This window comes from Sphaerodactylus townsendi, linkage group LG10 (assembly GCF_021028975.2).
Source record: "Sphaerodactylus townsendi isolate TG3544 linkage group LG10, MPM_Stown_v2.3, whole genome shotgun sequence".
Classification (NCBI taxonomy): Eukaryota; Metazoa; Chordata; class Lepidosauria; order Squamata; family Sphaerodactylidae; genus Sphaerodactylus; species Sphaerodactylus townsendi.
In genome coordinates this window covers 49268218-49295963 of record NC_059434.1, presented here as the reverse complement: position 1 = coordinate 49295963, position 27746 = coordinate 49268218, and the positions used below count along the sequence as shown (strand labels likewise).

General features: G+C 40.7%; 1 protein-coding gene across 1 annotated transcript in view; it reads left to right on the top strand.

Moving 5' to 3' along the window:
- LOC125440353 (hedgehog interacting protein) overlaps positions 1-27746 on the top strand; it is a 107251-nt gene that overhangs the window by 7275 nt on the left and 72230 nt on the right. The window contains exons 2-3 of the mRNA XM_048510132.1: positions 15405-15597; positions 27437-27593. Of these exons, the coding sequence (XP_048366089.1) occupies positions 15405-15597; positions 27437-27593 (350 nt within the window). The remainder of the gene's footprint in view (positions 1-15404; positions 15598-27436; positions 27594-27746) is intronic.

Here is a 27746-nt window from a genome sequence, read left to right as displayed (position 1 = left end):
CACATGACATTTTTAGCATTTAAACCTTGGTTACACTTAGTAAAAGGCAGGGGTAGGAGGAAGGGCCATTTCTAGGGCTGTGGGGGCTTTGAAGCCAAGATAAGTCCTTGTGGATTCTCTGCCTGTATTATCTATTAATGTGGCTACTGTTCTAGAATGTTTACCCTAAGTGCCCATTTGGAAGTGCTACTAATTTCATTGGAACCTACTTCTCTGCCTTAGTATTAAAATAGTGGGTGTAGATTATAGCCCAACAAAGTTACATAGAAGTAAGTCTGCTTGAAATAGAATCTATTCCTACGTATGCTTAAAATCAAGTGAAAATCACATTTCCAGACACAGATTTTGTGGTGTGACAATAGTCCACTGAATACAATTGCAGTTGGTGTAACAGGGCTGTATACAGAGATGGGTATTTCATTCAGATTGGCCTTGCCAGCCAGTTTCTCTGCCAGTATTGTGGCTAAAGGGATGGGAAATAGGGGAGTTGGCACAAGGGCCTGAGGGGAGCAGAGACATAACTACGGTAAATTAGCCTCCCTTTATACTGTGCGAATGCCTTGTCATTTGCTGATCTTAGGGGGTAAAAGAAGAGGGCCTGTATAGTTATCTTTCCTGATCAATTTGAAATCTTCAACAGTCAGATCAGATGATCAATCACTAACACGAAGGTAACCTAAATTCTACAAAGCTAAAACTGATCTGTTGAGAAATCTTCCTCTTTAGAATGATTTTCATCAGTGGGCTTAGGTGTTTAGCCTAGGACCTCTGATTGTTTCCAGGTCTCCCTTGAAGTGGTCTGCTCTTATGTTCTGGTAGATTCTCAGTTACCATTGATGAATCACCCATGACTGCTTCATAAAATAGAGTTGCCTCATAAAGAAATCCAAAATTAGGAACACATTGCAAAATCATGAGAAGATTGCATGCTGTGTATGTCAGAACATTGCCAGTATTTTGTTTGACTAAGATGTCTATGTAATGCATTAAATGGAAAATGTATTGACATGATAGGCTATGACTTTCCCATCTCAGCTCATCATATGTATTTTACCTGCTTATGACTCCCTGACTAGGACAGCAGCAACTTCTCTCTTCTAGGTTCTGGCTTGCTTTTTTTTTTCCATAGCAACTAATTAGCTTCCCTTGTCTATGTCTTGCTGTTCATGGGACCAAGCATGTAGCCAGTAGCTTATACAATCTATCTGGGGAAAATTGAGAGTTTGATCCATAGTTGCTTGTATACCTTGTTTTAGGGATACTTTCTGCTGGGGACTTTTGCCAGCAACCATGACTATTCCATCTATATATTTATAGTCTTCTAACACTCAGAAAAGTAAGGGAAAAGTAAGTTCAGGTTGAAGGGAACAGCTTCTTTCTATAAAGGATGAAGGTATAGCCCTAAATCATGATCAGAAATAGTATGCATAGCACATGCAGTTTCAGAGGGTAGCTATGTTGGTCTGAAGTAGAACAGTTAGATTTGAGTCCAGTAACAACTCAGTGACCAAGCAGAGTTTCACAGTGTGGACTTTTGAGAGTCAAAAATCCCTTCATTTCTGATTTGTGTGTGATGAACAGAACTTTGACTCCTGAAAGCTTATACTCTGAAATTCTTGGTGGTTCCCAAGGTGCTACTGGACTCAAATCTAACCATAGCATAGGCAGTATCATTTAGCCAATTCCTGTTGGATTCCTGTTGGATTTTTTTCTTTTCATGTAGTCTTCAACTTTTCCAAACACTATTGTCTTTTCCAGTGACTCTTGTCTTCTTGTAATGTGACCAAAGTACAATAGCCTCAGTTTTAGCTTCCATAGACAATTCAGGATTGATTTCATCAAAAGACCAAGAATTTGTTGTAGGGTATAAGTTTTAGTGAACCACTTAGCAGTACTGAGCCTCTCACAGTTATGACGTTTCTATTGGAGGGTGTATTATAGAGACAGTCCAGCAGACTAATATGGCTACCCTGCTAAATTGTATTCCATTTATGGGATTTATGTGTCTACTTAAATATTTCCATCTCGCTTTTGTTTCACAGCTCTGCAAAATGAAATACACTTAAAGCCCTCTGCTACACATACTGCAGCTGATGAGCCACAAGGATGTCCCTGGCTGATGCTGGTTACTCTAGTGGCACAGATGTTCCCAATTTGGATTGGGCACTTCCTGGCTTGTGTCTCCATTTTTGAACTTGCTACACTATACCAACTCTAGATAATTTCCATGTAAATGTGTAGTGTGGCTCCAGTCGGAATAGCTGGTTAGAGTTCCAATACCCAGCTTACAAAGGATAAGACTGAGCTAGAAAAAATGGTGGAATGGCAGCTAAAATGTTGAAGATGTTCTTTTGGGAGGAAAAGCTAAAGTATCTGGGTCTCTGAGTTTAGAAAGAAAGGTAACAGAAGAGCAGATATAACAAAGTTTACAAACTAGTTAGCAATGTAGAGAAAGCCAATTACAAAACATTTTTCTCCCTCTCTGATACTGCTAGAACTTGGTCACTAAGTGGTTGGCCTGGTGGTAGATTCAAGAGAGAGTAAAGAAAGTACTTTTTTATATCATATATAATTAGAATTAATTTCTTATGGAAATATGGTGATAACCATTGGATTAGTCAGATTTGTTGGTCTATCAACAGTTAATAATTGCATCAGCTAAATGGAACCTGGGTGTTAATGACATATTCAGAAGATGGCTATTGCATTTATGCCCTCCTTGGAAGTCTTTCAAAGGCAGCTGTTGTAGGAAGCAGGAGGCTGGAGGCTTCAGCCTGATCTGACACTGCTGTTCACATAACATGCCTAGAGAGTGAAACCAGATGATTGGTCTGATTGGTCTCCTAGGACAGCCTGAGTTGTCCTAGGAGAAAAAAATATTTTCTCCTGGATTGGCTTCCTGACTGCCAGTTGTATGCTATGTACCAAACAACGGAGTAGTAATGTGCTATCTGGGTGTCTTTGCAACCTTAAGGTTGTGAGCCCAGTGGGCACCACCTCATGACAAAACCATACTGCTGCACCTCTTACCAAAGTAGGAGTTGACCATCCTAAATGCCGTTCTGCTTCCCAAAAAGATCTGCTTTGAGCTGTGAAGGCAGACCTTGTCTTTAGGCCAGCTTGAAATTTATTTATTATAGACTCTTTTCTCATGGAGACTCACAGTGCCATCCTAAGCAGAGCTGTACCCTTCTATGTGCATTAAAGTCAATGAGCTGGGAAGAGTGTGAATGTATTTAAGATTGTACCATCGATGACACAGTGTAAAGCAAGCAGCACAGTGTAATCAAGCAGCACAAGGTGTCCAACAACAGTACAATGGGAGTATGAACACAAAAATGGGAAATGGTGCAAAAAAGTATTAGACAATGCATAAAAGAATGCAATTACAAAACTAGAATGTAACACAGTAATAACAGATAATACATACAATAAACAGTGGAATAGACTACATTGTATAATGTAGCTGATGGAAAATATGACTCCCTGAAGGGGGCAGTGCTTTACAAGTATGGGCTGTTTAAAAAAAATAATATCAGTTAATGCCTCTGTTGATTCTTGGAAAGTGCTTTAAAATGCCCTGTCATTAAATTAGGTATCCTTAAACCAAGACAGTCCCGATGAATTCAGTCCAGTTTCATTGGCACAAACTCTTCAAAGCCTCTGGCTGTGTAATTACTTAGCACAATGAAACATCCTCTCTGATCGAACTTGACGCCAAGTTTTATATGATCTCCATCAACCCAGTAAAAAATGACGCATTGAAAATCATGTTACTGAACTGTTGGGCCTCGTAAAAGTAATGATATGCACTAATTATGGGCTGAATCTGAACTGAATTCAGTAACAGAGCTGGATTGGCATGGAGAACACTTAATTCAAGTAGAATGAATGGAGTAATGTAGCGAAAAATTACTGTACTCTTTCCAAAAAGAACTGCCCAGTGTGACGTTTTACAGATTGAAACAGGATGAACTTATCCCACATATCCCAAATACTCCATGGTCTGAATAACATTACTAATTTGTGAATATCAAATTGATCCAGCGTTGTAAACTGTTCCAGAATGTGGAATATGACTAGAACATTACCCATGTTACATTTTCTGGAGGAAAAAAACCTGTCATACTTTTTTTTTTTGCCATCCAGTCAGAGATGGCATATGGTGAGTGACCCCCATAGGATTTTCAAGACAAGAGACATTTAGAGATGGTTTTCCATTGCCTAGCTCCACATCATGACCCTGTTATTCCTTGTACGTCTGCCATTTGAATACTAGTCAGGGTCAGGGCTGAGAATATATGACAGGACCAGGGTCTCCCAGCAAGCTTCCATGACTCAAGTGGGGATTTGAATCAGGGCTTCCCAGGTCCTAGTCCGGCAACTTAGCCACTGCACCTACACCTCACTGGCTCTGTAGTCATACATAAACACACATAAATCAGTGGACGGTTGTATGCAGTTCCAAGGTTACAACATAAAATGACCAGGATGTGCTATTTCCCACGCTTTTCATTGTATACGTTCATCCTGTGTTATTTGCATAGCTCCAGCATTAGTGAATGGGCAGTTATACCTGCAAACTATGAAATGACTTCGCATATAAATAACTGGAGATATTTTCCTTTTTAAGAGAAGTAGCATCCATAAGATAAGATGTGTGATTCTATGGGCACTTTCACACATGCAGAATAATACACTTGCAATCCACTTTCACAATTGGGGTGCTGTGTAGTTTCCGGGCTCTATGGTAGCATTTTCTCCTGCTGTTTCACTTGCATCTGTGTCTGGCATGGATCTGATGGTAGTAAAACAATTGGAGTATATATACTGCCTAGAGTGGTGTTCTGGGTGATGTTCACTAGCCCTTTGACTGTTTACTGCCTGAAGAAATCCTTTGTCTGGATGGTATTCATTAGTCTTGATTCTAGTGTTTTTCTGTACTGGTAGCCAAATTTTGTTCATTTTCATGCTTTCTTCCTTTTTGTTGAAATTGTGCCTGTGGATTTCAATGGCTTCTCTGTGTAGTCTGACATTGTGGTTGTCAGAATTTCTGTGTTTTCAAATATTATACTGTGCCCAGCTTGGTTTATTACGTGTTCTGCTATTGCTGATTTTTCCGACTGAATTCGTCTGCAGTATCTTTCATGTTCTTTGATTCGTGTCTGGGCGCTGCGTTTAATGGTCCCTATGTAGACTTGTCCACAGCTGCACGGTATGCGGTAGACTCCTGCAGAAGTTAGAGGATCCTTCTTATCCTTTCCTGAATGTAGCATTTGTTGAATTTTCTTAGTGGGCCTGTAGATTGTTTCAAGGTTATGTTTCTTCATCAGTTTCCCTATATGATCAGTGATTCCCTTGATATATGGTAAGAACACTTTCCCCCTGGGTGGCTGTTTATCTTCTTTCCTGTGGCTTGTTCTTGGTCTTGCAGCTCTTCTGATGTCTGTAGTGGAGTAACCTTAGAGCCCAGTTTAGGTGATTCAGTTCGTCTTGAAGGAGGTGGGGTTCACAGATTCATTTTGCACGATCTACCAAAGTTTTTACTGTGCTCCTTTTCTGTCCTGGGTGATGATTGGAGTTTTTATGTAGATATCTATCAGTGTGCGTAGGTTTTCTGTATACTGTGTGGCCCAATTGTTGGTTCAGTTTGCGGATGGCTAAGACATCTAGAAATGGTAGTTTTCCCACATTTTCTTTTTCCATAGTAAATTGGATGTTCAGGTGGATCTTGTTGATATGGTCCAGAAACTTGTTTAGTTCTTCTTCTCCGTGACTGCAAATTGTGAACATGTCATCCACATAACGGAACCATATGGTGGGCTTTCTTGTGCTGTTTCCAGGGCTTGTTTCTCAAAGTGTTCCATGTAAAGATTTGCTATTACAGGACTAAGAGGGCTGCCTATGGCTACCCCATCTCTCTGTTCATAAAATTCATTAGCCCATTGGAAGTAGCTTGTAGTGAGACAATGTTGGAACAGGGCTGTAATGTTTTTTGGGAAAATCCGGTTAATGAGTGCAATGGTGTCTGCTATGGGGATCTTGGAATAGGGAAACCACATCAAAGCTCAGTTTGTTGTTGGGGCTGAGTTTAAGATTGCCAATTTTTTTTCTATGAAGTGGGCTGAGTCCTTAATGTAGTGTGTGTCCAATATGGCTTTGTAATTATACAGCCAGAAATTTTGCCAAATCATATGTAGGGGATACGATGGCACTCTAAATGGGTTTGAGTGGAGTCCTTGTGGATTTTTGGAAGTCCATAAAGTTTAGGAGAGAGAGCTTCAGATTTGCACAGATCTTGGTGTATGTTAGGATTAATTGAGTTCTTAATCAAAGTGTTGGTTTTTCTGGTGATTTTATTGGTAGGGTCCTGTTTCAGTTTTTTGTATGTTGTAGGATCCAAAAGTTGTCTTATTTTTTCTTTGTATTGTTCTGTTTTCATGATTACCATGGCATTACCTTTGTCTGCTGGGAGAATGATGATTTCTGAATTGGAATTGAGCTCTTTGATGGCTTTTCTTTCTTTCCTCATTATGTTACTGGAAAGAAGTTTTGCCTTTCTCAGAATCCTTGCTGGTTTCCCTCTTCCTCCACTTCTTCCTCAGGGAGATGATAAATCACTGATTCAACATTAGCAACAATATTTTCTAATGGGATTCTGGTGGTGGTAACAGCAAAGTTGCCTCCTTCTGATAAGATGGATATTTCGTCATCAGAGAGTTGTCTCTCAGTCAGATTGATGATGGTCCCTGATGTGTCAGTTCAGGGCTCAGCTGATGTTTTTGGCATTTGTAGAATTTTTGTTTCTGTCTTGTGGTGTGGTAAGCCATGTCCCTCTCCATTTTCCTGTAGGTGAAGTTGTCAATTTTATCCCAGTCTTGGGCACTCATCTTTTGGCTAGTGTTGATGTAGAGGAATAACAGTTCCTTGTCTATGTTCACAAGTTCTTTGCGGGTAGTGTGAATTCTTTCACGTAAGGGTGCGTGTTCTAGGCAGTCATAGGCCGTTTCCGCACGACCGTGGAGGCGGAGGCCGTTCGCATGCAAGCATGCGGGCGGCCTCCAGAGAGGCCGGCAGACGGCAGGCAGCTCCGCACGGAGCTGCCTCTTCCCCGTCCCACTCACCGTGTCCCCGTCGTCGGCCTGCTGGCCGTCGCAGCCCCGCCCACGCTGCCCTCCAACCTCCAGGGGTCGGAGGACAGTGTGGGCGGGGCTGCGACGGCCAGCAGGCCGACGACGGGGACAAGGTGAGTGGGACGGAAACAGCGTGTTCCCGGCGGTGCTGTTCGCACCGCGCCGCCAGGAACACGCTTTCCCCTCAAAAACAACCCTTTAAAGGGTTGTTTTTTAGGGCGGCCTGACGCTGCCCTGGGGGAGGGGGAGCGCAGTCAGGTCGGCGCTGCTGCATTGCAGCAGCGCCGCCTGTGCGAACGGCGGCCTGGGGGCGGCGTTTTTACCGCCCCCAGGCCGTCGTTTTTGGCCCGTGCGGAAAGGGCCATAGATACGGTGAATCCAGTGGTGATTTGAAGGTCCTCTTGGCTGTGAGAAATGATGTAATAGTTCCTGTGTCTCTGCAGTGTAGAAGAAAGGTTACAGAACAGAGTAGGTGTGCTTTCCTGATCAGAAGTTTTTCCAGTCTCTGTGTGTCTTGGAACAATTTCTCCCCATAGAGATGTTCAGTGTATTCTCAAAGGCTTTCACAGCTGGAATCACTGGGGTGTTGGGTGGTTTCTGGGCTGTATGGCCATGTTCTAGTAGCATTTTCTCCTGACGTTTCGCCTGCATCTGTGGCTGGCATCTTAAGAGGATCTGATGGTAGTAAAGTTTGCAAGTGGATTTTGCTAATTGGCACAGTAGGGCCCTTCTGCACATGCAGAATCACATACTTTCAATCCACTTCCACAGTTGTTTGCAAGTGGATTTTGTTATTCCACACAGTATTGAAAGTGGACTGAAACTGCATAATTCTGCATGTGCGAAAGAGCCCTTTGTGCATGACAAATATAATAAAAATGTGTATTTTAATTGAGCTTCAGGAAATGAGTAAAATTAATAGAATCAAACCATTTGTGGAGTGAGTAAAATACCATCTTCTATCTTTTTGAAAAAACAACTACTAGCTTTCACTGCAGGATTTTCAATACAAAATTGTTTGTTTTGTAAATCTGTATAGAACTGAGATTCCCAGCTTCTAAATCCTGGGCTGAGTTCACCAGATAACTTCTCTCCAGTTGTCCAAGGACAGAGAATTTCCCTTAAAGTTGCTTCTAGCTAGCTCAGGGGTAGGGAACCTGCGGCTCGAGAGCCGCAGATCGCGGCATCTTCTTGTCCTTTGCACTCGCGGCTCCACAGTCCAGCCTAGGCTGCTGGCCCCATCCTTGCCCGCTTCCCTCAAGCGGTGCAGCAAAGAGCTGAGTGCACCAACTGCTCCAAGCAGCCGGCTGGGTCGGCTGCTCGCGGGCTTCCCCTCTCGCCTGACCCATTGGAGTGGGGTGGGCGCTTTCCTGGCGGCCGGCGAGGCCAAGCCGCTGGCTGCATCCTTGCCCGCCCTGCAGGCAGCAGGGCAGACACATCCATGCAAGCTTCTCCAGAATAGAAAGGCCCGAGCGAGTAAAAAGAAAGGGTAAAAAAAAAAAAAAAAAAACCCCAATATTTACAGTGTTATCTTTATTTTAAATGTCAAAAATTATTTGCGGCTCCAAGTGTTTTTTTTTCCCATGGAAAACAGGTCCAAATGGCTCTTTGAGTGTTAAAGGTTCCCTACCCCTGAGCTAGCTGTAATAGTTTTATACAGAACATATACACAATGTAAGAAAAGATGGAACATTAAAGTCTGGTATTTCTTTTTCTCACATACATCCCCATATCTCATAGCCAAGAAATCTAGTAGCCAATAAACAAATCTGCAAAATGGGGCCAGACATGACTCCTGTTTCTTTTTCTTTGAACCTGAAGGATTTCTCCTCAAGTTAATAGTGATGTCTGTAGATGTCACACACATCACAGTTTGGGTGGTATTTAGGTTAGTGGTTAAGAGCAGTGGACTCTCTGCAGAACCAGGTTTGATTCCCCACTCTTCTACATGAGCAGTGGACTCTGAACTGGATTTGTTTCCCTGCTCCTGTACATGAAGCCTGCATGGTGACCTTTGCCTAGTCACAGTTCTTCAGAACTCCTTCAGCCTCACCTACCTCAATAGTGTCTGTGGTGAGGAGAGGAAGGGAAAGGAATTTGTAAGCCACCTTGAGTCTCCTTACTGGAGAGAAAGGTGGGGTATAAATCCAAACACTCCTTCTACCACTTCTGGTAAAAGAGAAGGAGCAGTATGGTAAGAATAGAATAGAATAGAATCTTTATTGGCCAAGTGTGATTGGACACACAAGGAATTTGTCTCCGGTGCATATGCTCTCAGTGTACATAAAAGAAAAAAAAAAGAAAAAAAAAGAAAAATGGTAAGAAGCCACCATCACCAGAAAATGAAAGGGATAGGGAGAAATTGAGCTGAAAAGGGTGGGAAGTGGAGCTAGTGGCTTCTTACCATATTGTTCCTTCTCTTTTACCAGTATTACCAAAGTGTGTCATAACCTGGCAGAGAAGATAATGTCCCAGAATAACATTAGCTATGATTTGACTGTTCAGGTTCTGTATGGTTTATTATAATTATCTTTGATGTAATCATCTCTCGGCATGAATCATAATAAGCATTACAAAGTTTGAGCAGCTACATCAAAAGGAGGAGAAACACCATTTTACCCCTCTGCTTCTCACTTCTACTTCTCACTAGGCTTTCCACCACAATGCTAGCTTTTGCTTACATGCGCATGCACGCATGCACACACACACACACACACTATTTTGACTCCACAACTGCTACAATGTTGATTTGGACTAACAGCAAGCAAAAATGCAGTCCAAACTGGGGTGAGGTGGGGTTACAGCATCTTCACAATTGCAGGCACTACTATTAATATTTGGGAGGCTTTCTTAAAATTACTTTAAAAAATCATAGCCATGAACGATCCTTTGCTGTTAGACACAGAGATGCTTAAATCTGTTTTTCCAATTTAAAGCATAGATCTACATTCTGTTCATGTCTGCTTTTGATTCTGCTAAGGAGATCTGAGGTTGGAAGCTTTGACAGCCCACTTGGGTGAGGGGGTGAGGCAAGCTGGAGACAGCTTTGGGGAGTCAGCCAAAATCAGATGGGGGTGGTGGTAGAACTGGAGCCATAGTGGAGTGGCAAGCCAAGCTGGAGTTGGCAGTGAGGAAAGAAAGGGGAACAGAAGCAGGTGTTCATGTCCTTACCCATGATGGTAGCCTTCAGCAAAAGTGGGAGATGTGTGAACTTGGCATTTGGACTAATGGAAGAGAGTTTCCTCACTCCCTTTCTGTTTCTACACATACATTATGGAACATTGCATTAGGGAGCCTGAGGAGGGAAGGAAAATAGCGTCCAAGGATATTGTATGGTCAATGACTCCTCTCTTTTTTATTGCAAGATGATCTTCATTATTTGTTTAGGTTTGTTAAGGAGGAAAGCCTTTTTAAACTGGAAGGTTTATCTTAATGTCTCAGGGATCCTCATAGCTAGCCTGTAGAAACCCACTTGTTCTTCTGGTGGTCAGAGGATCATAGTGACTTCAAAGGAAGATGATTGTGAATGTATGATGACCCTCTTAAAATATTATGCACATACAAAATTATTACTGGATGTAACTGTAACATATATATGAATGTGAAATGACCCCCTCTTTTTTTGATAGCATATCTGGGGGAAAACCTAGGTCCCTTCCACACAGCAAAAGTACAGTGGGTTGCAGTTGGCATAAAGCAACGCGCTGTCCCGTCGGTGCATTCGCATACCTCCATGCAGGCAGCTGACGGAGCCCACGGAAGCAATGCAGGTTGCCAACACACCTTCGCTCAGAGACGTGTGGTTTTTTTAACCTTAAATCCCGCCAATGCATAGCCACGCAGGCAGGCATGACTGGACGCCCATAGCCATGCTATCGCATGACATGATCCTGTGCACCTGTGTGGCTATGCAGATGCCAGGCAGGAAAGAAAAACAAAATGGGACACACAGCCACTTTGCGAGCATTTCCTGCCTGGGCATTTGCTTGAAAGCGGCTGCAGCTCAGGCTTTTTAAAAAGAATCGCGGATAGTTTGATTCTTGAAAATCCTGGGTTGGGGGAATGAAAACACGGGACGGACTCGCGTTAGCAGCAGGATCCATGCAAAATTCCCTCTCAGAACGGGTTTTATACCATCATTAGCATGTGTTTATTGGCTTGTGCAGAAGGGGCCCTAGTCTTGCATCTCTGTAAACACTGTATCTTCACATGGGACCTCCATTTTACTAATTAGGCTAGTGCAGGGGTAGGGAAGCTGCAGCTCTCCAGATGTTCAGGAACTACAATTCCCACCAGCCTCTGTCAGCATGGCCTAGTGATTGATGCTAGTGCCAGTACACTGCTGAATAGCTCGCCATTATGATTGGCTGTATATATCTCCTCTTGCATTTCAGTTATCTTTTTATGGTATGTTCTCTAATTTTTTTCTGCCCTTCTTTAACTCATCTGCTGTGATGTCACAGGTGAGCCTTTGCGGTGTCATGGCTAGCTGTTTTTGTCTTAGCTATTTAGGCCTTACAGAAAATCTGGACAGTCTTGGGTGAGCCTGCCGACTGCTAATGAGACTGTGAAGAAGCTGGAATCTCAGCCTTTTAAAAATTCAGCTGCATAAGATGTACAAGGACCCAGTGGTTCTACAAAGGATATCTTGTCTGTACAGTCACTTGAGAAGTGCCAGCGTCTGTGGTGGAAACATATTCACTCAGATCCTGACTAGTAATTCCATGGGCTGAAGGAGTATGACTTTCCCATGCTCCCCTCTCCCCAGGAACAAGTTTTCAAGGTCACTGCAATTTTCCTGCATGGTGTAGTAGTTAAGAGCAGGTGCACTGTAATCTGGAGAACCAGCTTTGATTCCCCGCTCTGCCACTTTTGCAGTGCAGGCTTATCTAGTGAACCAGATTAGCTTGTGCACTCCAACACATGCCAGCTGGGTGACCTTGGGCTAATCACAGTTCTTCGCAGCTCTCTCAGCTCCACAGGGTGTTTGTTGTGGGTGAGTGGGGATTGTATTAAGTCTCCTTACAGGAAAGAAAGGGGAGAAATAAACCCAAACTCTTCTTCTTCCTCCATGAGAGAGGGAATGTGGGAAAATCACACTTGGTGAGCAGAAGGCCTCTGTCCATGGAAACACTAGTTGGGGATCTAGTCAGTGACACATGCTGAAAATGGAAATATACTTGCAGCCTACAGTGATAGGAATGGAACAGTATTTGACTCAGAGCAGATTTTAAAGATCTCTCTTGGGGATTTATACAGTGATAGGTGTCCCTATACAAAACTTCCCTTAATTGTTAATAACACTGCTCAGTACTTACTTACTTACTTACTTACTTACTTACTTACTTACTTACTTACTTACTTACTTACTTACTTACTTACTTACTTACAGTCACAGACCAGTGCCGTTAAGTTCTAGGCTAATAAAATGAAAAGAATAATGTTGTTTAGGAAAACCTGGTGAAAGTTATTAGAACAAACGAAAAATCAAAAGACCATTATTTTAAGTTGGAAGGAGAAAGATTTACCTCCAAACTGTGTCTCCTCTACTCATCATGGAAACATTAAATCTGGGAAAGCTTTTATAGATTGTGTCCATGTTGCCAATTTTCATTTGACCTGAAGTCACATTCTGTATCTCTGTCACACTCATATAGACATGTACCTTTACAGACAGCGAGGAGGTCTCACCCTCTCTTGGTTTCTGCAAGTATAACATCTTCTTGGAATATATTGCTTGAGAGGAACAAGGAGATTTGTCACACCATGCCCAGCCACATGTCTCTGGTGTCTATCCAAGAATTCATTGCAATGGCATCATGTAGTAGCCAGTAACCTCTGCCTTATCATCATACTGACAATGGCATGAGTCTCAGTGGGCGCTCACGTGCATCACTTAAAGCACTCTTCTGTACTCAACCCACTGTTAGTGTGAACTTGTAAAAGTCAGTTTGAATTCATGAGTATCAGGTTTCTGACTTCACTGAAGATCATTAAGGAAGACTAAGTTACAAAGGCTTCAGCTTTTTGAACTGCAGAACACACGTGATTTTAGTTACAAAGGCTCATTCAGCACATGCAGAATAATGCACTTTCAAACTGCTTTCAGTGCTCTTTGAAGTTGTGTGGAATAGCAAAATCCACTTGCAAACAATTGTGAAAGTGGTTTGAAAACGCATTATTTTGTGTGTGCGGAAGGGGCCTTAGAAACTTCTGTATTATTTAGAATGTCTGGATCTGATGTTAATGACACTGAGGCAAAAAAGTGGGGAGAAGCAATGGCAAAAATGATGTAGCCATTCAGAGTGGCAGAAAAATCTGAAAAATGCATGATGCACTGACATCACACAAAAAATGCTTTGGTGCCTGACCAGAAGCCCATTCACAGAGCTTTCCTGACGGGGGATGTGGAAGCAGAACCCATGCTGGATGGGGCCAGGAGGTAGCAGTTGAGCTTCTGGAGCCACCTTTGTAGGACCATGCAGTACTCCATCAAAGTACTCCAGCTATCCATAAACTTAGACAAATTATTTTCTGTAATCAAAGAAACAAGTTTAGGCTCTCAGCCAGTTCCAATGTCTTCACAAACCATTCTTCTCTCATGGGTACAGATGGGTACTTTTTGCTCATACAATGATGGCAATGTCATATATAAAAATCTCGATGGCAATGTCATATATTAAAACAAAGTTCCATATCTTTTTCAAACTGTCTAACCATAAGATGCAAAAGGTAAGCTTCTGGTTTCATCTGTGTATTTTTAAAATCTTATGAATTATTCAATGTATTTCTATCCAAATATTTTTCGCTTTATTACAAGTCCACCATAAATGGTAAAATTACTTTTCATTTCCAGCAAATGTGTGGAACATTTTTTACATTTTTGTTACTTTTTCCTGTGATAAAGCATTTTGTAGACATTCTTTAAAACTGGAATTTAATGTTAATTTAAGGCACTTTAGCGACATATTTTCCCACTGATCCATTTGTATATTGTACCCAAAGTTATTGGTGCATTGTATCATACACTCTTTCACTCGTTCTTCTGTTTCAGATTTCAACAGAAGCTTATACATTTTGGCACTTGAATATTCTCAGCCCCATCCATTAGTTCAGGTGACCAGCCATGGCACCACAGCTGCACTGCCCTGCTGCTCCCAAAGGGGCACTTCTGGGAGGCATGGGGAGGCTTCACAAGCATGACAGCGCCCCTGGCACCAAGAAGCTCCCATAGCGCACATTAGGCTTACATCACCCAAAAGGGTTGTGTAAGTCGCATCTCGCAGCCTCCGGCATAACACACCAAATGGTTGGGAGGGAGCTGACTAATGTTGGATTGGCCCACCCCCACCACACCTGCTGCAGCAAATGTGCAGACACACTGCACGATCAGGGAGGGTGGTGGTGGCCACATGGCAGCAATTTCATCCCTCCACCAGGGTAAGTGCCCTGGAGAGGGTGAATCCCCTGGCGTTGCCACCCTGCTGCTCCCGTGAGTGGACTCCCCAACCCTTTGGACTCCCCCCTTTTTGGCTTCCATTTTGTGTGAATAGTTTTCAGTAGTAGAAATGGAGGCTAAGACATTTTTTGAATTGATGTTTCAGTGTAACTGTACAGTAAGGCTAGAGTGCCTGCACAAAAGATAAAAGGAGGAGGGTTGTTCTTATGGATGACATCCCACCACTATTAGGAATAATATGTTTTCAGCTGTAGGGTGTGGAATAAACCTAACTGAAGAGACAAGGGGGGAAATGATTGGGGGAAAGGAGATGTGCATAAAGATTTCACAGAAAGATTTCACACAAGATCTGACCACTGGGAAAATCTGTGGAATGCTGTGCATGGGGAAAAGGCCTTTGATCAGCACATGGGCACATCTTGGGGTGGGGAGAAGCAGACACAATGATGGAGAGAACAGAGCAACTTGAAACCAAGCATAATTTGCACATAGCCTTGGAAAGGCTGAACAAGAAATCATCTGCATAGAATGAGTTTTAATTTTATTTTTAATTTTTAATTTTCATTGCCAAGCAACTCTTTAATGGGACAAAATCTAATTATTCATTTGCTTTTGTAATAAAGTTTTCTTTGTCTGATTCTTATAATAATATTACCAACATTTTGACAATGTTATTTTGATATTTATCTCTTATATAAATGGATATGAATTTATCTCTTATATAAATGGCTATGAATTCCTCACATTAATTTAAAGGGGGTTTTTTTGTATTAGATAGGAAAGCTTATATGTCTTTGGTTTGTGGCTTGCAGATCTTTTCTGTTACCAACAACACAGGATGTGTGAAGCTGCTGCAGGAAATCAAATGTGCGCACTGTTCACCAAACGCTCAGAATCTGTTCCACTCAACTGAGAAAGAATCATTGGAAAGAGAACTAGATCTTCCTTTCCTGTGCAAGGATTATTGTAAAGAATTCTATTACACTTGCAGAGGTCACATACCAGGTAAAAACACTGAACAACTGTTAATTGCTACTGTGCAAGGCTCCTTATGTCTATCCTAATGTGCTTTATTAAGAAAATACTACTAATGCATTGCAAGGAAATTTGGTATAGTTAATTGTGCTTAGTTGGAATAATTATAGTTACGTAGTATTTAATTTTATTACTCTTACTTCAATGGCTTTTGAAGGGTGCAGCTGCTTAGAATCGCACTTATAACTGTTTGGGCTAGAGGTGGGCCCTTGGGACACTATGTTTCAACTGAGAGATTCCAGATGCAAGTAGAAATGTGAAAACCCAGGGGTGAGATCTCCCAAAATACAAGAAGGGTTTTTTTCCCCAAAAATCTTTCAATTTTTTTCCAATTAATACATTGGAAATTTTGGAGAGTACTGCAGGGACAAATCCTCTATGAAATGTTTTGGAATGGTTGAAATGTCTTTAAGACCGGGGTTTTTCCACTTAACATGTATAGGATGAACTTTTTAATGCAAGTCAATCTACAGCATTAGATAATAATTCTTGTGTCTCCTGTAAGCATATATATTTTCAAGAACAGGCTTATTCACTTCTCTATGATTAATTTGCTTTAACAGAATGATGATAATGAGCTGCTGAGGAGTTTTGTGTTTCTTACATTAGTAAAGATAAATTTACTATTAAATATGTAATGGTCCTTTTGTCACTGCTTGTTTGAATAATGGATTGGATTCTACCGACTTTTATGCTGATGAAAAAGAGAGGAAGGCTTTTTGCCCACCAGTAAACTTTGCTGGATATCACGGCACCCACGTAGATCAAGATCATGTAGAGTGAGAGCTGCAAGAAGGAGGGGAATTGAATGAGACAGAACAGTGCAGCCCAACATATTTTCTCTTATTTACTGCCACAAATTTATTTTTGATTTTTCAACTCGTATTTTTCCTATCTCTCAGTAGGCAAATACTAAGATGCATACGGAGAGGGTACAGTAGTTTGCTGTTCCTAAGTACTTCACATATCCACATCTTTGTTTGTAGAAAATGAAGGCATTTGTGCTTTAGAATTCCAAATTTATGACAAAATGTAGCTCCCAGAAAGTTTTCCCAGGGAAGGAAATGAAATATGTTTTTCCATGACATCAGAATTTCCAGAAATCTTACATCTCCAGTCTGATGAGTGCCAGAATCTACCTCTCAAGCTACATTACAGATAGTACTAGAGGTTGACATGCTGACTTGAAGTATCAAACGGTAATACCACTGAATGACTTCATTTGTTTTCTCTTCTGGGGATCTCTCAGACTAAAAAGTGTGGGTGGTGCATGGTACACTTTAGATAGTCTTCCTATGTCTGGAACCATTAAATTTTTATCTCATTCTTCCTCCAGGATGTTTAAGGTTCTCTTTCATTTTATTCTTATAATAACCTTGTGAGGCAGTTTATACTGAGAAAAAGTGACTGGCTCCAGTTCACCCACTGAGTATGCTTCATTGTTTGGTAGGGATTTGAACCTGTGTCTCCCTAGTCTGATACTCTAACAACAGAAGTTTTTTATCCCCTTCCTCAGAGAGATTCTGGGGGACTTGAACCTCACACTACAGGCAGTTTTAAAGGTCTGTACAGCTTTTGGTTTGGAATGCAGAGATAAATCACAGGGCATATCTGCTTTCCTTATCAATACATTTTTTTCCACTGGTTATTAGCAGTATTTTTTATAATTCACAGGCTACAAGATGGAAGGGAAACAAAAGAACATAAAATGTGAAATATGTAGGGCAAGTTGACCGATGTTTCCTTCTAATATATATAAAATAAATCAAAAAAAAAATTAAGGGATAAAAATCCAAGTAAAAACCTTAGAAACAACAGAGTATTTTAAAAGAAAAAGTGAATAATTAACACCAAATGAAAAATAATCCCAGTCATGAAGAGAACTGAAAGCTACAACAGGAAAAACACAGCACCCAATCCAAACAGATGATTAAAGGAAAAGCAAGCAAAGAAAACTGATGAATAGGTTAATAAAGGAAGGTGACGTCTTGACCTTTTTGAAACACTGTGCTAAAGGTCACTATCCAGGGTCACAGGCACCCTTAGGTGAAATTGTGGCTGTTAAGCCATCAGGGAGAGATCCCACACTCCTCGCTCTTCTGGATGTCTGGGAACAGTGACTTGTAATTTTGAAACAGCCAAAATGCATAGATAGAGTCATAATGAACTTAAGTGGGCAGCATAAAGCTAACGCTCTATTACATTTCTGATTTGACAGTCATGTAAATAGAACAGAGAGCTAAAGCAAACTTGCAATTGAAATATAGACTTTGGATTAACTCCTTGGAGCGACTAAGGGAAAATAATAAGTAGGCTTCAGACTCCGCTGTTCTGTAAGTAGAAGGGCACTGCACAAGCAGGGAGTGATGCCGATTTCCCCTTTACCAAGCAGAACCCTGCAGTCCAACAGAATTCTTGGAAATTTCCCAGTCTTCAGGAGCAGCTGTTGAAAGTATGGAGTATTACCTGGGGGAAGGGAGGGATGCTAAATATTCATTCTGTGATAAGAGCACGACTCTGATTCTGTGGATTCCACCCAGAGGCCTTTGATAAACCTGAAAAACTATCTCACAGTAAATGGGATTTGTAGTGTATTATACGATGAGAAGAGAAGATGTAACATGGGATACATCCAGGCGCACAGTCTGGAGAAAGTTAGGTTATGTTTAAGTCCACTGGGGTTTACCTTTGTGTGGATTGTGCCTCACTTTTTCAAGTGATGTTTTATTCTTTGAGTGCTTTGAGCTTTTTTTTTCAACCATCAAGTTGCACTCTCCTTATGGCTGCCTTGTACTGTTTTCAAGACAAGAGGCATCCAGAGGTGGTTTGTCATTGCCTGCCTCTGTGTGGTGACCCTGGTATTTCTTGGTGGTCTCTTATTCAAATATTAACCAGGACCAATTATTCGTAGCTTCTAAGATCTGGCTAACCTGAGCTGTCCAAGCTTTCTGCTTAGGCTGGTGTTATTAATTATTTTATTAAACTTCTTGGTATATGTGCTGTTATCACATAGCAAAGTTGTCTGGATATGATCCACTCAAAATTAAGCACTTTAAGCTACGCTAATATCAATATAGTAGTACAGGAGAGTATAAATCTTCATTGGAATCATAAGACATAAAAGTGGTTGAGTTTGGCTATATCATGATCCATTGTTGTTTTAAAGTGCATACACACAGTAGCTATATTTTTGTTTGAAGATGTACTGGTATGACTATATTATTGTATTTTAAGCTATAATTACCTGGGAAACTAGGAGAATATAAGTATCTGGTTTTTATGTATGTACCTTTCCAACCTGATATAGGATTCTATATGTGTATGCATAGGTACATAGTTGGGGTTAGTATTTAGGAAAGTGTGGGTGAGATACTTTTGTTGAGCTGAATCAATTGTTATTGAGTACAATGACAGATAAGCAAGAAGGGGGATCAGATTTCAAAAGGCAGTACAATAAAATCCAAGTTATATGAAATTAGGCAATTCAGTGGAGGGCAAACAACTCCTAGTGGTGGTTGTCACATTAGGTTGTCTAAGTGGAATCCACCTATGGATATGTGCACCTTTATCTCTCCAAAAGAAGAAAACGAACAGGGTCCAGAGAGAAGAGCAGTGGCGTAGCGCCCACGAGGCGGGGAGGGGGCGTAACACCCTGGGTAGAGCTGCGGAGAAGGCGTGGCCGGGTCACAGAGGGGGCATTCTGGGGTGGGTGGGGGAGGGTGGTGCTGTGGCAGGGGCGCAGGTCTCACACGTGCCCTGGGTACAGTTTCACCTTGCTCCTTTCCTGGAGAAGAGGTGTTGCCAATTGGGAGAGAAGGCTTGAATTTGCTGGCAAGTGGACAGAGGAAGGACAGAAAGATATAGAATGGGACTTTGGTTCTTAGCTGAATAACTCTGAGGAAGGGGAAGGAGAGATGTAGCACAGGGGCCACAAGTTGGTTGTCAGTGAAAGGAAGAAGTTGGTAGGTAGTGAAATGGAAGAGTGGGTGTGAGGGAAGAAAGAGATGGAGATCTCTGGAAGAAGATTCTGTCCAGAGGAGAGTAGGGAGGGGAACACAAGCAAGAGAGCCAGTTATGTGAGAAATGATTATATATTGCTTGATCTTAAAGTGTGAACACTGTTAAGAACAACAGTGATTGAAAGACAGTCCTGGGATGAAGCTGAAGCTAAAATGCTGGGCTAAAATAGGGTCCTTGTAGATCTGAAATTCATCCCTTTTGCTATGGAGCACATGAAAAGTGGTTCTCATCACTTGAGGGAAATGTGAAAGGGCTGGGGGTGAAGTTATCTTACTGACTGAAGAGGTGATTAATTTACCAAACAGGCCTGTATTATTTGTAACATCACATTGTAAAATCATGGCCAGAAAGTGTGCTTCTCACCCCTCTATCTTTTTAACATTGTAATATCTGGCTTAATGGGGAGTTCTGGTGAGCCTGAAACCTTGCACATTTTGTGTCAGTCTGGTTGATCCTAATAAATGGTATAACACATATTTTGCACTTGGTTTTGAATTTTGTGTGGACCAGTGTGGCTGTTTACAATTTTTTTCTGTATTATTTGGGACACTCCTGAAAGGAAATGGCATGTGAGATTATTGTTCCACAAGCAGGGGTCGGTGATTTTTGGTCTGCAAGTGGGGAGATCGCTTGGAGATAATTCAAGCCCTTGAGGAAGGAGTATGACAGTCCTGGCTGTCTCATCATAGGATTTTATTATACTTAATACCTACTATGATTTTCTGTCTTGGTTTAAGATGGAATCTGCCTACACCTTTGTCTGCATAGATACCAGGATTGTGGCAATTCTGGGATTAAAACTGAGTGACTGGTCCGATATGAAATGTGTTCTCCTTTTGAAAAAGTTGCGCAAACTATAGAAACTACAAAACAGGCCTCCAAGTAAAGTAGAATACATTTAAAAGAACTTTTAAAAAATGCTTGTGTACTGTGCCTTCTTGAGTTCTTTGAACTCTCAGGAGTATACAATGTTTTTTTGTAGTGTTCTCTGATTGACTTGAGAAAACATTTTGAAAAGAGTTGCTTTATCCCTTTGGTGTGGTTTTACATGTATCTAAACTCATTCAAATATGAAAATATTATTATTGACTTTGTAAACTACAGAGACATTTCTAAGGCTTTCTTAAACCAGCTGTTTCTTGCTTTTTATTACATTCCCTAAAGCAAAGCAGAGTAGATCACAGTTGCCAAGACTGCATGTTGAGCAGCGATAACAGATTAGATTAAATGTTTGGCTCATGCTGAAGGCCTCCAGGAAGGACTAGTTAAAAAAAACTCCTGTATAAATAAAAATTTTAATTATCCCATCCACATATCATATTCTGTGAAACTTCAGCACTATCTTTTTCCGCAAAGTTATTGTTCTTTTACACCATGGAAAGAATAAGATGCTAAAGGAAACAGGGAGAGCAAGCTGAGCTGCACGGGAGCTAGAGTCAAAAGAACCTCACTCCCCAGATCAACATATGTGGTGACGAATGACAAATTTATTTTCCTACAGAGTTTGTGTATATGTAAAACTGCTGAAGTGCATCAAGATGTCAAGTGCTTTTTGTGACCACCCAGGTTGCCTTGAAAGATAACCAGATGAAAACATAACTTTAAGCACTGGACAGAGCACTGTGCACTGGAAGAAGCAGCTTCCATGGTGAAACATCAGAAAGAACAGGATATATCCCTTACATCAATCAGATGTTAACTTTTGGTCCAAAGGATTAATCTAAATCTGGCCACACTGACAAAAGAATTTATGTGTATTATTGTCCATCGACGGACTGTTGACATGTATATTATTGTAATCATTTAAAATTATTTTTGTTCTGGGACAAATAATCATTGACTCAATTTTTGAGCATCATGGCACTAAAAAGAAGTCTTACCAGAAAATATATAAAGATGTACAGTTTTTCTTTATTTTTAATCCCCATCCCCCCAGATCTGCATGCATTGGGTTCAGTTACAAGAACATATTTCTGGGAATAAATCTCATTTTTCACTATATCCCCTTTCCCACAGTAATTCCTCTTTCTGTCCTCCTGACAACTCCTGACAACTCCTGGGAGAGAGAAGAAGGAAAAGCTAAATAAGGCTAGGTTAGCTAATGGGTGGGAAAGGAGAAGAAAGCAGGAATATGGGAGAGGCTATGGGGGTTTCAGGCAACAGGAAATATTGGAAGAGGAGAAAATGTCCTTACAGGTTTCCTGCTTGTATCCTTATACAATGTATGTTTTTCATCTCCCTCTGTAATTGTTCTGAATGCAAAGCATATGTAGTAAAAGTTTGTGATATGATTTTCAATTGACTAGTAAATATATGGTGTGTATGTTATGTGCCGTCAAGTCACTTCTGACTTATGTCAATCATATAAATTAATATAATATAAACTTAACAGGCTGCTCAGTTCTTGCAAGCTGAAGGCTTTGGCTTCCTATATTAACAGCCCAATGATCCAGAACCATGGGACAGTCAGGGACAGTGACACCGCGGCACCGCCACTTCACCTCCAGAGAGCTTTTCGATGGCGCAGGGAAGCAAAATACAAAAAAAACCTCCCCACCACCAAAAAGCCCTCCATCCAAAAGGATGGCATAAGTCCATGCCCCTGGCCACTGCATAGCCAAAGTTACATGGAAGCAGACTAAGATCATCTCCACCCCCAGCTGATGTGGCGCAGTCCAGATGGACTGCAGTGGCTTCCTGCTGGCATATTTGATTCTTCACCAAGATAAGTGCACCAAGATAAGGGCATTGCTGCCAGCATAGGGCCACGCCGACCCCCAGTGGCAGTTCACTCCCCTACCAGATTGGGCCATAAGTGAATCATGATAGAATTTCCTTTTTCCTGCTGCCTTCAGCGTCTCCAGGCATTATCACCTTTTCCAATGAGTCTTGTCCTCTCATAATTTCAATTTCTTTATCATCAAACTTGAAGCTGTGTAATTCCCCAGCAGTCATTACTTTCTTGATGTTCAGCTGTAATCCTGCTTTGGCACTTTCTGATTTAACTTTCTTCAGTAGTTTTTTTTCAAGTCTTCGCTATTTTCTTCCAGAAATGTGTCATCTGTATATATCAGACTGTTAATGTTCCTTATACCATTTGTCATTCTATCTTCATTTAAATCTAATCAAGTTTTACTGATGATATATTAATTTTATTTTATTTAAAACATTTTATGCCATTTTCCTGCCCAATCAGGCTTTCCAAGGTGGTGAATAGATCGATCAGATAAAGAGATAAAATACAGACTGTCTGACACCTTTGCCCATTGGAAACCATTCTGTTTTCCATATTCTGTTCTAAGTACTCTTTTGTCCAGAGCATAAGTTGCACATCATAACAATGAGAAGAAATGTGGTTGATAACCACAAATAGGAATGTAAAAATTCGCAACAAACATAATGTTACTGAGGCAAACAAGATGTCTGAGTGTTATTGACTGAGTTGCTCTGAGAAAGGCAGGTGGAGAGGAGGGCCTAAGTAGGAAATGATGGGTAGAAGACATAGAAATGGAGGATGCAAGGGTATGAAAATGCATGAGACTTTGTTAGTGGATTCTTCCTGTCTGTGATTCTGAGCCCGATATTATTTCCACCTTATTTGCTAAGGTGGAAAAGCCTTTGCATTTGATTCATGAGTGGAAGAAAAAATGGACTAGATCAATAAACAGCAAAGATTATTGAAAATATAACACACTGAGTTTTAATGAGAGAAAAGTTTTCAGTGATATCCAGTTAAAGCAATCTTAGTTGATGAAATGCATTTTAATAGTGCAGTCCCTAGGTAGAATTAAGTGGGCTCAGAAAGATGTAACTTTAGGACTTCTTATCTGCATAATTAGCATTTACATAAAACAATAGGGTTTTTTTAAAAAAGCAGCTTACTTTCTCTGTTTTCCAATGATACATGGATATGTTGCAGCAGCTTCCCTCAACAGAGACGAATTCCTTCTTTATGAATTAAAGCCCAATGTAACTTCTGTTGGTACCTTATTCGAAATAATCAAAATTTTAAAAAAATTAATGTCCACATAATTTTGTTGGTAACATCTTTTCAATTGACCGAAAGTATTTTAATTGATTAACCACTGGTGCCCTAATTTTCAAAAAGTATTTTTATGTGGGAGAACTGTCTATTGCAGTGTTCCAAATTTATTCATTTTATTGTAAATGAATATAGTTTAATTTAAAATACTTTTTCAGGCCTTGAAATAATTATGTAAAAGTGGTCTCAATGACGCTACTATTTAGATTTCTGTATTTTCTACACACAATTTCTGTTTAATGGCAGGAAAGTGTATCAACATATGATAACATCCCTTTCTATTGTTTGCTAAACTGACAATCATATTTTAAAATGACAATTTAGACCGGAAAAGCATATATGTGTGTGTTCATGTACACCTTGCTTAATGTTGGCAGCATATTCCTTTGCAGCAGTTTTTGGTGTTGTTGTTGGCAAGGAAATGCTCTGCAGTCTATGAGCTTAAATCCAAAGTTTTCAAAGTAGGGTTCAATGCAGGAAGCAATCAACATTTTTTACATTTCTGCACATTCTTAATAGAGTTATATGAGTGTAATGTGAGTGAATTCTCCAAACTCAAGAAGTGGCATGAGTTTCTATAGGCACAGGCTGACATGATTAACCCCTCTCTTCTAATTTGTTTTTGTTCTCTCTTTTTTGCCGTCAAGCCACAGGTGACTTTACAGCAACCCAGTAGGGTTTTCAAGGCAAGAGGAGATTTCCCAATGCCTGCCTTTACATCACAACCTTGGTATTCTTTGGAAGTCTTCTATTTAACTAATCACCAGGGTCGAGGGTGTATGAGTGGCCCAAGGTCATCCAGCATGTTTCCTTGGAAAAGTGGGGATTCAAACCTGAGTTTCCCAAATCCTTGTCTGACACCTTAACCACGACACTATGCTGGCTCTCTCCGAATATATGTCCAAAGATCAGAATTAGAATCAGCAACAACCCATATTACTGTACAAGTTTATTTAAACACACATCTAGTGAAGAAACAGCCCAATACACTAGTTCTTAAATATCAAGAAGCAAGAGGCCCCACAAGGTATATAACAAATTGGTTAACTTTATTTTAACCACAAGAGTTCATCATCAGGAAACTTTGAACTGTCAGCTAGAAAAAGCCAAGCTGGACTGGAACAGGAAAATGAAACTGCTCTGTCTGAATTCCAACAATTCTTAATATGGCAACCAGGAAACTCAATATGTTATACCCCTTGTCTCTAGTTCAAATAGCCATGCTAGAGAGGAGCTGATTTGATCTGACAGAAGGATGCCTCAATATCCTGGATAGCAGATGACTCAACACAGACAGAAGATGATGACTGAGATACACACTTCCTCATCTGTCCCTGTGCTGTAACACATGACCATATAGTGTCTGATTATGTAAGACAGTGGTATTGTAGATTGGGTCACAGTAGCAGGGATCCACGGTAATCTGTTTCATAGTTCCTGAAGCAGACTGGGTAATCTGAATCATATTCATGCAGAGTCCTTTGGACTCCTCCTGTAGCAATTTTACTATCACCATGTTTGCGTTGGTCTTCAGACAGGTCAGGATGCATACAGTCCAAGAGAACTGTTAGCCACCTATGTCTTAAGAGACTTGAGTAAGATTTTATATATAGCACCAATTTCACAAAAAGAAAAAGGTAACCTTACTTGATTAAGCAATCAATGGCTAAAAAGGGGAAAAAACAAATGTTAACTAATAACATATGGCAAAATAAAATAAAATGGGTATTAAAATGTAATCTTTTCCCCTGTAGAACAATGTAGTTGCATAAATTTAATTCCTCTGAATATAAAGGTTGCTATTATGCATTATGGTTTTAGCCATGATGACCAAAGGGAATTTATAAATCCAGAGGAAGTAATCCTATAAACACCTATTTTGGATGGCAACAATAAAGGACAGCCGTGGCCTCTTCGTTCTGTTCATTGATGCTCAAGGACAACTAGCTGACCACTGTTGTGAAACAAGATGCTGGACTAGATGGATGACTGGTCTTGTTTGTTCTAAATAGTCAGTTTTCCTCAAAAAGTTCAAAGGCTAAGTCTCTGTATTTTTGAGAATAGATATATTGCAATAGTAATAGTTTCAATGAACAATATGTGTGCAAATACGAAAATAGCTTCAATGTCATTGTTTGTTTTGAGCTTCGGATGTGGCTGCTGATTAGATTTCCTCTTGATTTATGACATTTATATATTAGACTCTTGCAGACAAAAGATTTGGCTGGTTATTTCAAATCAACATGTGTCCTATCTCCTTAACCTTTGTATAGCCTCTAGAAGTGTATTACCTCTCTGCCTTGCTTCAGCTCTACTTCCTCCATGTTATGCAAAAGGGGAAGGTACACAACCTCTACTTCCAGCATAATCCTAAACAAAGTACACCCATTAAGTTCCCTTTTACTGAAGTCAGTGGACATAGGAGGGTGTAACTCCGCCAGGAGGTTTAGTGGAAATGCTTTACAGCTTCTTTGGATGTTCCATAAATTTCAATGGGACTACAGATAAACTGGTATAATCTCTGTGAGTGTATAGATTTGGTGGCATTCATATTTCATGAAGTTTAAATATATAAGTTCTCCTGCCGCCTTACCCTACGTTTATGTATATGGAAATTGCCCTTTTACTTAAATCTAGACATCAGCATGAAGATAAAAATCAGAATTAATGTACAAAGTATTTTTGAATAATACTAAAACATTAAATTGAAGATTGTATGCAACCATGTTTTAAAGGTTCTTTCTGTAAATTTCAGTATTGGCAATATTAATAAAATGAAAACAATCAGATCTTTTAAAAAAGTTCTCCAGTATTTTCCTAATTAATTCAATTTCTACCGTATCTAGCACAAATAAACCACCAAATAAACCAAACTTCTCTATTTATACATATTAAGTACAGTCTTCTGGACGATAGATAAGTACAAGTGGGACCCCATGAGAAACAACAGGGAAAATTCCCTCACTGTCTGACACCCACCACTAGTCCTTTTTATGTACTCCTCCCTTCCTCCCACCTTTTTCCTTCCACACTCTACTTCTCCCCTGTTATCCCAACATTTGTCCTGCCTCCTCCTTGCCCTCCCATTGGCTCCTCTTTACTCAATATGCCCTCCTCACCAGCTCCTTTACACTCTGCCACCTGCCTGTCCCTCTCCTCACAGCTCTGTATGCCCACCTATCCTCCTTCCCCTCATTACCATTCTGACTCTCCTGTCCCACTCCCTGACAGTTTGTTTGCTACACATCCTTCCTCCTCACTTGGACTGTTGGCCAATAACTAGCTAGCTTCCCAGTTTCCACTGGTTGATGTTCTCGGCAGCTTCTCCTCCCCTGAAGCCTCAAACAGTGGAGGTACAGTAACTTCTCCTACTCTTGTACTGCTCTGCCCTCCCACCTTGCCACTGTGACTGCTCACCCCCTCCATGTACTCACTCATAGTGCTGCTGCCTCCACCAGGAGGCAGTCTCCAAAGATGAAGTGCTGACGATCCGCATAGACAACTGCTTCTCTGTTTGGGGAGATATAACCCCCTTTCTCCTGGGTTTCAAATTTTTCTGGAGTCCCCAGGTTTGCTGAAAAAGCTCTCTTCTGACTACATGGCCCCAATCTACAGAGTTAAGTTCCACAGATGGAGTCATGTTGACTATTACATATAAAGATATTTTTTAATTCTATACATAATTTGTGTACTTATAAGCTCTTAAGGTTAGTAAATATGCTAAGCATTTTTCCTGTCCATTTTAAGGTTTCCTCCAAGCAACAGTTGATGAATTTTGCTTCTACTATACAAGAAAAGATGGTGGGTCATGCTTTCCAGATTTTCCAAGAAAACAAGTTCGAGGACCAGCTTCTAACTATTTGGATCTGATGGAAGAATATGGCAAAGTGGAAGAGATCAGCAGGTTCATAAAGATAAATGCTGTTTATCTAAAAATCCTACAAATGTTTTTAGTTTTGCCAGTGAGTTGAACCAGTCTATTCTAATGCTCTCCAGCTGTGTCATCCAGATGTTATTTTCTCCTGCTGTTGCTATGTGGCAGAACTGGGTGTCTCAG